The 9,238-nt window shown below is 52.9% G+C and overlaps 1 protein-coding gene and 1 pseudogene across 4 annotated transcripts in view; both read right to left on the reverse strand.

The window, feature by feature from the left end:
• Nucleotides 1-8,119: 8,119 nt before the first annotated feature.
• On the reverse strand, nucleotides 8,120-8,811 carry LOC147016290 (uncharacterized; annotated as a pseudogene).
• LOC147016291 (zinc finger Ran-binding domain-containing protein 2-like) overlaps nucleotides 8,744-9,238 on the reverse strand; it is a 104,359-nt gene continuing 103,864 nt past the window's right edge. For 3 of the 4 annotated variants that reach the window (XM_085844886.1, XM_085844885.1, XM_085844884.1), the window contains one exon: nucleotides 8,772-9,235. In XM_085844886.1, coding sequence (XP_085701012.1) covers nucleotides 9,229-9,235 — 7 coding nt within the window. In that variant the 3' untranslated portion in view covers nucleotides 8,772-9,228. Of the gene's footprint in view, nucleotides 9,236-9,238 lie in introns of all 4 variants that reach the window. The other variant, XM_085844882.1, reaches the window with a different exon arrangement.

The raw sequence follows: 9,238 nt of genomic DNA on the forward strand, positions 1-9,238 counted from the left end.
CGGATAAAGTCCGGTCACGTGGACATCTGTTTCACACTCACCTTTCGTCATGTCGTCCTTCGGTTAAACACACGTCACCGTCACCGTCCGAAACAGGGACACCGCCTGTGGCCCCCGAGCCCCGTCCAGATCAACACAGGCTTCAGTGGCCGCCATCTTTGTCATCACCCCCGCCGGCACCACTTACAATGGCTGCTGCTGCTGGGGCTTTCGTGTAATAATTGGACGAAGGCGCATCGAAGGATCCACCTTGTTCCTAAACACCTTCTGTTTTGGTTGTCATCAAATGTTTTCCAGCTTTGCTCAAGGCAGAGGGGGAGGGGCGGAGCGGCCATGTTGCTCCTCCCCTGGTCGACCCGCTCAAGGCAGAGGGGGAGGAGCTGAGCGGCCATGTTGCTCCTCCCCTGGTCGACCCGCTCAAGGCAGAGGGGGAGGGGCTGAGCGGCCATGTTGCTCATCTCCTGGCCGACCCGTTCAAGGCAGAGGGGGGGGCTGAGCGGCCATGTTGCTCTTCTCTTGGCCGACCCACTCATCCGATGTCTGCAGTGCAGTGAGTGGACGTGGCCACGATGCTCTGAGCGGGGTTTGTTCGGCCATATTGCTCTACCCAAAGTTATCCCATTCTCCCACCGTGGAACATGAAGTTCGTGCGGCCATCTCACTTCACTCAAGCCCATCCCGCATGACCATCGGCGGGAACGGAGTTCGCGCGGCCATATTGATTAAAGTTTGGTGTTACCGTTTCCCAGGGATGTCACAGACCTTTCTCACGGCATGAGCGACCCTGATAAAACTATCTGACGGCCGCTCTTCCTGCAATAAGGGGGGACAAGGCTGTGGTATAGCCTGAGGGCCTGCAGGGCGGGGCATGATTATGGGGGGAGTGGTCGTCGTGGGCATCGTGTCTGCCAGGAATATAAGGAGTGCGCGCCGCCTGAGGCGTCGTAGTGATGCCGTAGTCGCCCGGCTTGTGAGTGTACTGAGTACGTAATAAAGGAGAGCCGCGGGCAAAGTACGCCCGCGCTCATGCAACACAGCCCGGCTCGACTGTTCCCCTACTCGTGTCTGCCTGCTAAGCATCTCTATCACGACACTACAGTTGGCTGACGAGGATCTTCGGATCGGCGTGTGCAGGGCGGCAGCGATTAACCAGTGCGGTTCCAGGCTACGGAGCCAAGGGTCTCGCCAGCACGAGCATGGCAGAAGGTCGGGGCACGGCGCACGGGCGCGTGCCCGTTTTCGGGGGAGATGACTTCGAGTTGTTTTCTGAACAGTTGGGTTGCTACTTCCGCGCGAATGATGTAGATGATGAAGAAAAACGCAAGTCGATCTTGCTCGCCTCGCTATCAACGGAGCACTACCAGCTGCTGAGTGATTTGGTGGCTCCAGATAAGCCCAGTGATGACGGGCTATCGTTTCAAGACATCGTGGCGAAAATGAAGACCCACTTGGCGCCAGAGAAGGGTGGCGAGGAGCGCGTTGCAGACTTCGTAGCACGGGTGAAGCATTCGGCCGTGCCTTGCAAGTTCACGGCAGAGGAGCGTCCGGCACGACTCAGAGATCGTTTTATTTCTGGTCTGCGAGACGCGAAGATGGTAGCAGCCATCCTGCGGTTGACCGACGTCACATTCGACTCGGCGGTCGGGACTGCTTCGTCTGTCGAGCAGACACTCACGGATGTCCGCACCATCGCTGGCCAGGACGTAATGAGTACCTCCAGCTGGGGCATGTCGGCTGATCCCGAGGTTCACGCGGTGACCCAGGTGCCGCAGGTCGCACATCCCGGAGTTCACGCGATGACCCAGGCGCCACAGGTCACGTAGCCCGGGGTCCGCGCGATGACCCAGGGACCGCAGGTCGCACAAGCGTCTGGCGGTGCGGGACGAGGGCGCGCACCGCAGCACGGTCGCACCGGGAGCGAGGTGGATTTCCAGGGGTGCTGGGGGTGTGGTGGTCCGCACCTGCGACGAATGTGCCCGTATAAGAACACCGTGTGTTTGCATTGTCACAAGGTGGGACATTTGAAGTGTGTGTGTCGGATGGCGGGGGCCTCCGTTGGGGTCTTGGATGACGAGGTGCGGGAGGACCCCAGTGACCTAGAAATCGGCCTGCAGCTGGGGCATGGCGATGCCGGCGGGCCGGAGCAGGAGATGCAACCACGGTTGAGTCTGTTTTCCGTTGGTCCGGAGATGACGACGCCGTTCACGGTGGAGGTCGAAGTGAATGGCGAGCCGACCGTGTTTTGCGTGGACACCGGGGCTGCAGTGTCGGTCATGGGCGAGCAGGCGGCTCGTGGTCTTCGCGGTGTTCGCCTAGTCGAGACGGCCTTGTCGCTGTACACGTACACCGGTGAAGCGATTGCACCGCTTGCGAGGGCCGACGTCTCAGTGCGCTACCGAGGTCGACGCGCCCGGCTCTCGGTGTTCGTGGTGCGAGGGGAGGGGCCTGCCCTTTTGGGTCGGGACTGGCTGGTGCACCTCGGGCTGGATCTCCAGTTCGTACCTCCAGGTGTGCCGGTGCTCTCTTCGATGCTTTCGTCGAGGCCCGAGGGCGGGGTTCTGGCGGCGGGAGCCGCGTCGATGCAACGGGAGCGGCCGTTCGTTGCTGCCTGCAACGGTGATGTGCGGTTCGGGAGCGGCGGGATCCGTGTCAGCTCTCGCGATGAGTCCCGCGCTTCGGCGGCGTTCATGAGGCAATGCGCGCCTGTGTTGTTCGGGCAGCTTCGACGGCGAGCTGCAGCGAGCCCGTCGCGTGCAAGGGAGTCACGGTTCGCAACATCGAGTCAACAACCAAGAGACGGACTCGTGATGAGGGTTGTGGGTTGCTGTTCATTGCATATTTGTTTTTCCTTGCTCTCGTGATGCAGTTTAACGTTGTTGAAATAAATGCCAACAGATCCTGTGTGAGAGTGGGTTTGGCAGAGATCAATCGATGGGTTTTGCAGTATGGTCAATGTGATGTTGTGGCTTTGGGAGCGGTGGTGGCGAATAAAAAGGTTTGGTTGGCCTTCCATTGCCCCGGGCCGCGGGTAATTGCTTTGTCATGTGCAGGGATTTTGCCGAAAGAACGCGCTGTACGGGAAAATGAATTTGCAATGGTTCCAGTGATATCCCTATTGATTTATGACGAGCCTATGGTTGAAGTGTGGTTTAAATGGAGTTGCTGCCGTCTAACTGCCGTGTGGGTCTCGGAGATCGACTCGGAGCCAGAACTGGTGCGCTGGTCGGTGTTACCCCCACCTCTGGTTGCGGCAAGGTCAGACGTGCCTGGCGCCGGGGGCGCAGCTCTCTGTGTTCGCTCAAGGCCGTTTAGACGGGCGTTGGCATCTCAACTGATTGTGGTGCATGGGTTTTTGTGGAGCATTGGTTGCATCCAGCCAGCGGCGCTGTTCAGCACCCCCATCCAAGGTCAATGGAGTCTGGCGCTGGCGCCACGGCTTCCAGACAGCGGGCTTCCGGCCTCGGAATGTTTATCTGCTTCAGGTCTGCCTGGGGGAGATGTGCCGCCTTGTGGGCCGGAGGCGTTTGATGGTGCCGGGGGAGGTTTGCTCGGGAGGTCGCCGCGGCCTCGCCGAAGGCCATGTCAGCATGAGCCGCCTGGGGGCGTTTCCGCTGTGTAGTGCTGCTGTGCTTCTCGCCTTGCTGCTTCATATCGGTAACGCGGTCAGTTTGGTAGGTGCTGTGTGCACCTCAGTCTTCGGAACCTGGCCGTTGCAGCTCCATTAGCTCGCTTCCACACGTTATATGATGTGATGTGCTTTTATACTTCGCTGTTTTCTTTTTTGTACCTTGTCTACTGTTATACCGTAGTACTTCGTGCTGTTTATGCTTATTATGATGGTGATCATTTAATAATCATAGTTTTAGGACTGAGGAGTGTGGTATAGCCTGAGGGTCTTCAGGGCGGGGCATGATGATGGGGGGATTGGTCGTCGTGGGCATCGTGTCTGCCAGGAATATAAGGTGTGCGCGCCGCCTGAGGCGTCGTAGTGATGCCGTAGTCGCCCGGCTCGTGAGTGTACTGAGTACGTAATAAAGGAGAGCCGTGGGCAAAGTACGCCCGCGCTCGCGCTTGTGCAACACAGCCCGGCTCGACTGTTCCCCTGTTCGTGTCTGCCTGCTAAGCATCTCTATCACGACACTACAAAGGCCTCTCGGGGTCGGTGTCATTGGGAACATCGTTCAGCCGCCTCTCAACATGGAACTCTCACACAAAACTGTCGATAAAAACCTTTCGAGTTCCGTCATGTCGGGCGAGTCCGCTTGGGCTTTCACATGAAGCTTGGGAGGAGCTCAGCGATCAGGGCTGGTGATCGGCCATGTTGTGACGTCATCCAGAGTCTGGTGATCGGCCATGTTATGACGTCATCCAGAGTCTGGTGATGGGCCATGTTGTGACGTCGATCTGAGCTCTTATCGGCCATGTTGTGACGTCATCCAGAGTCTGGTGACCAGCCATGTGATGTCGATCTGGGCTGGTGATCGGCCATGTGACGTCATCCAGAGTCTGGTGACCGGCCATGTTGTGACGTCCTGGATCCACATTTGTGACCAGCCATGTTGTGACGTCCTGGATCCACATTTGTGACGACCTTTGATGACGTCAATCCACACGATTTGATGAAAAATCCGAGTTCCTGTTTTCCAATCATGTAGAACAAAACTGGAGTCAGAACAACCCAGTGTTCTGTTTAAAACGCTTGTGTTTGGTAAATTTGACCGTTTTTGAATGAATTATGTTTCTTGTGTAAAATGTGTTGTTTTCCTGAGAACAAGCTAAATACACACGATTTGATGTGAAACATGTGCCCATGGGTGGGCCTCCGGCAATGACCAATGTCCCACCTTGGTGGTCAGTGCCAATGCGGGAGCTCGGCTCAACCAATTGGAATCACAGAGAAACAAGAACAGACCAGTGAGGAAACAGCAGCCATGAAGCCCAAGGAGCCCTCAAGGCTGCTCGGTCTACAGACCACATCCCTCTACGGGACCATCCAAGCCAGTAAATTCAAACACGAAGAGCTTGCGCATTTCCAGGAAATAGAAGAGTTGAGGCTGAACCTGCGAGAAGGAACCCGACGAGACCAAGCTACAGAGTTTCCGTGGATGTGCCAGCCAAACACACTCATTTTCACTCCCCATGTCTGGCTTTCCCTACTTCTAACTCGTTCACTTTGAATGCACAAGAGAATTCAACAATAAGCCCCCCTTCTCATTTAGGGTTGGGTTACTGACTCACATGTCACGCTTTCCTCGAAAGCACTACAGGCATTCATCTACACTACACACCACATCCTCTACCCTCTTATTCTTTCTCCAGAAACCCTTTCTTACGTTGGGGCCAACATGAACCTACCAGCTTGCATCGGGTGAGCGAGAAGCCCACCCTCCGCCTCGACCGAATCTCGTTTCCCCCGAAATGATAGAGGTACCTGTGTGTGTCGAAATTGTGATAAGTTGACTGACGAGGTGGAATTACTTGCTTGGCATGAGAACCTCTTCTTATGACAATGTTTTGCCTTGTAAATACGTGCTTCTTGCTGAATCTTGTTAAATTTGAGATCCTGGAACCAACCCAAAAGATGGTTTCAGTGTCGGGATCCTGTAACCATATTCCATTTTTTACAATGAAAGCAGAGAGTAACCCAAAACCCTCTTCTCCTTCACTAATTTCCTCTTCCATTGGAGGCTGGAGTGGCCCAAGGCACCATTGTTGGTCCAGTCTTGGCCCTTTAATTGTTACGAATCTGGAAGCCATAAGCACTCAACATACAGGTCCTATAGCTGTTATTTTGATAAGTAAATGTGGATAGATAGCTCCACTTTCCCTTGTTTAATGGGTAATTGAATGTACATGCGCTGCGAAGTTATTTTGATAGTCAGGGTTTTCTGTTATTTTTACACCACGAACATCAACTACAACAACGCCAGCATCACCCTCACCTTCACCTCGTTCTGACCAACGCCATGGTGGGCAGAGTTCAAGGAGCCTCACGGCGGCCCTCGACCAATCAGCGTGCTTCAAGTGAGGTGGCCGCCGCTCAGCCAATCAGACCCCGCAACGGAGAGAAAGGCAGTCTGCGTGACATCACCACGTCCCCAGGCCAATCGACGGACTTGCCGCCCGTTTTGGCCAATGACAGGGCGATGAGCGATTCTGCGCACCAAAACCGTCCAGTGAGGGAGAGCGGGGGAGGGTGGAGGCGGCTTCTCCCCTCCTGGAGAAGGGTGAAGAAGGTTGCGGCGTGATTGGACCGAGATATCCTTCCTCCACAAGAACCACAAGTCGGTTGCGCGCCATCTCTCGATCGGACGAAGGAGAGAGCTTTTGAGATAGTTGATGACCATCGAGCCGGCAAGGTTGTGGTCAATCTGACAGGCAGGTTGAACCAGTGTGGAGTTGGACATTCAACCCAGACTTGGAGAAGTGGCAGAGAAACCTCCTGCCTTCTTGACAGTTTGGGATACAGAGTAGAAGTTTGGTTGCCGGGACGAGCGCTGAAGGGAGCTCTGGATTATATCATCGCATCTCGACGCTGGCCTGGTTCGCCGGTGTCAGCCGAACCACACGAGGTGGACAGGTCCATGTACTTCTGGGTATCTGTGTGTGTGTCTGTCGGTGGGCCCATCTGTAAGTAGGAATTGTTTAAGTGCTCTTTGCTGTACATACTTGCATCTCTAGAGTCCGATAACTCTGCTTCTTGCGTGCTCCCCCCTTTCCCCCATTATAAATAAATACATTTGTTAAATGTATCAGCTTGTTTCTGTTTCTTCCATTGGCTTAGCATGGCACGTGTTCGTGAATTATAAAGGCTGTTGCCACTGTAAATGTACATTTTGACCGATGGGATTTCGGCAACCATCCGCTCGGGCTGCGCACGGGTCGGGCACGCTAACAGCTCGACTCGTAGGAGTGCCGTCGAGGGTGTGAATACTCAGTAACTCGCCACGTGGATCTCTCGGTATTTTGAAAATTGGCAAATAACCCTGTACCACGTGGTGGAATTATTGACGATTCACGGTCCGGTAAGGGACCCGTACCCTCGGAGTTTTCCGAAAGGTACGATCTAGATTCCGGGTGTTCGGTAGAGTCAACCCTACTGCCCCACCTAGCGGTCGTGCTCGCAGCCGATACCCGGCTCCGCAACAAAATCACCATCTGCAATGCTGTGGAAGAACCTTTGCCATTTAGAGAACTCCACATCCAAATAAACAGGCAGACAGCAACAGCAGCACCCTAAAGGCCTGCTATCCTGAAAAGGCTCAGATCTACTACAGTTTTTGTCTTAGACTTGGAAGAGGTCTTTCATTCCAAGCATATTTCACATCGTCGCACAATCCCACCATTTGCACAATCAACAATCGGCATAAATTCAATTTCTCAAACTTCTGAGCCCATCACCTATGATGTCTCCTCGGCAGATAGGCCATAAAGTAGGCCTCAAAAGTCAGCTGAATGCTGGCCATCCTCCCAAGGAAATGTAAACTTCAGAGCCGACACGGCCTTTACAGCTCAATGGAAAACGTTCACCCACGGGCTGGCACTGATGTTCCATCCACTTCATATGTGCTTCCTGTGGAAGCTCGTGAGACGAACACACACAAAAAGTGCACTGCAGTTGATACAATTTAAAAATGTCGCAGGAATCACATTCCAGACTATTTTAATTCCAAATATGTAATCGTAGGCTTGTTCTCCAATGCTTGTGAAAAACGATTTCCTCGTTGCAGATATTTAAATTCCCAACCATGTTCCCACAACCTGTGAAATCCTCTCCTCACCAATTTTGATCGTTTTCCTATTTGTTCAATACCTTCCAGACTTCCATGTTTAACTGTTGTCCCACTTCGTTCCCCTTTTATATTCATCACCTTACTCTTCCAGGAACTGATTTGTATCTTACAAATCTTTGAAATAAACACAAGCTGATAACATATTATTGCTGAAATGAAGGTTTGATGGGTCATTCAAAAGTTCTGGGAAATGGTCAGGATTAAACCCCATCCTCCACCCCCCCACCCCCACATCTTCCGAGACTTGGTTAAAATGATTTATACTCCACACCCCAACGTAGACTTTTGGTTTATTTCCTTTCACACTTCCTAATCGAATTTGTATTCCCACAACTTCCAGATTGAACCTTGGAGTCAATTGTTGGTGGTGGTGTTGGTGGTGTTGATTAACCCAGTCAGTTCTGCTCGAATCGATCCACAACATGGTGAAAGCCGATCAATCTCCTGGCAACGACCCAGAGATCCCTCACCTCTAACATGTTGATTGCCTGTGTTGTTCTCCTTGATTGAACATTCCACACAACTTTCCATTGAAAATTCAATGTGACCAACTTGAAGAAGGAAAACAGACAATGAATCGTTTATTGGTACAGGAAGCCAATAAGGACAAAAATAAAATAAAAAATAAAAAATGAACAAAGAAGAAAACTTTTGGCAAAACCCAAAGATAACCTGCAAAGCAAAGAACAAAAAAAGCACAAAGGTAATAAGGGAAGGGTAGAAATTAAAAAAAAACAAAGGAAGGTATGGGGCCACAGGTGTGGGTGTGGGAGGGGGGGGGAGGATGTAAACAGGGGTGGAGGTAGCACAAAGGGAGGTACGGAAGGGGAGAGGCACAATGCAAAGAGGGAGAAGCACAGCAGAAGGGGGGAATAGGGAGGGGAACAGCAGGAAGTGGGAGTGGGGAGATGCACAGCAGAAAGGGGAAGTGGGGAGAGGAGATGCACAGCAGAAAGGGGGTAGTGGGGAGAGAAGGAGCAAAGCAGAAAGGGCAAGTGGGGAGAGGAAGGGCACAGCAGAAAGGGGGAGTGGGGAGAGGAGGGGCACAGCAGAAAGGGGAAGTGGGGGAGAGAAGCAGCACAGCAGAAAAGGGGAGTCAGGAGGGGCAAAGCAAAGGGGGGGAGTAGAAAGTCCAGTTGGTGGGGTTTAAAGTAAGTGAGAATATGTAACAAAATGCAAAACAAGATCATGGATGAAGCCGAGCATGAAATAAGGAGGTACTGTATAAAGAAAGAACTGGGGGGGGGGAGTATAGGATCGCAGGATAGGAGAAGCACAAGAGGGAAAGGAGCAGGGTCGCGCAGGTCCAGTACAATAAACAACAGGACCAAAAGGAAGGGATTGGTTTTGTTTGAAGGGATGAGGTGGGGTTAAGTAAGAAAGGTAAGATGATGCGATCCTCGTCAGACCAGCCACTCTCGTGCCTTTTCCTTGTTCATTTCCTG

The sequence above is a fragment of the Eptatretus burgeri genome, chromosome 11 (assembly GCF_056783735.1).
Source record: "Eptatretus burgeri isolate ZD-2024b chromosome 11, Ebu_testis_v1, whole genome shotgun sequence".
Lineage (NCBI taxonomy): Eukaryota > Metazoa > Chordata > Myxini > Myxiniformes > Myxinidae > Eptatretus > Eptatretus burgeri.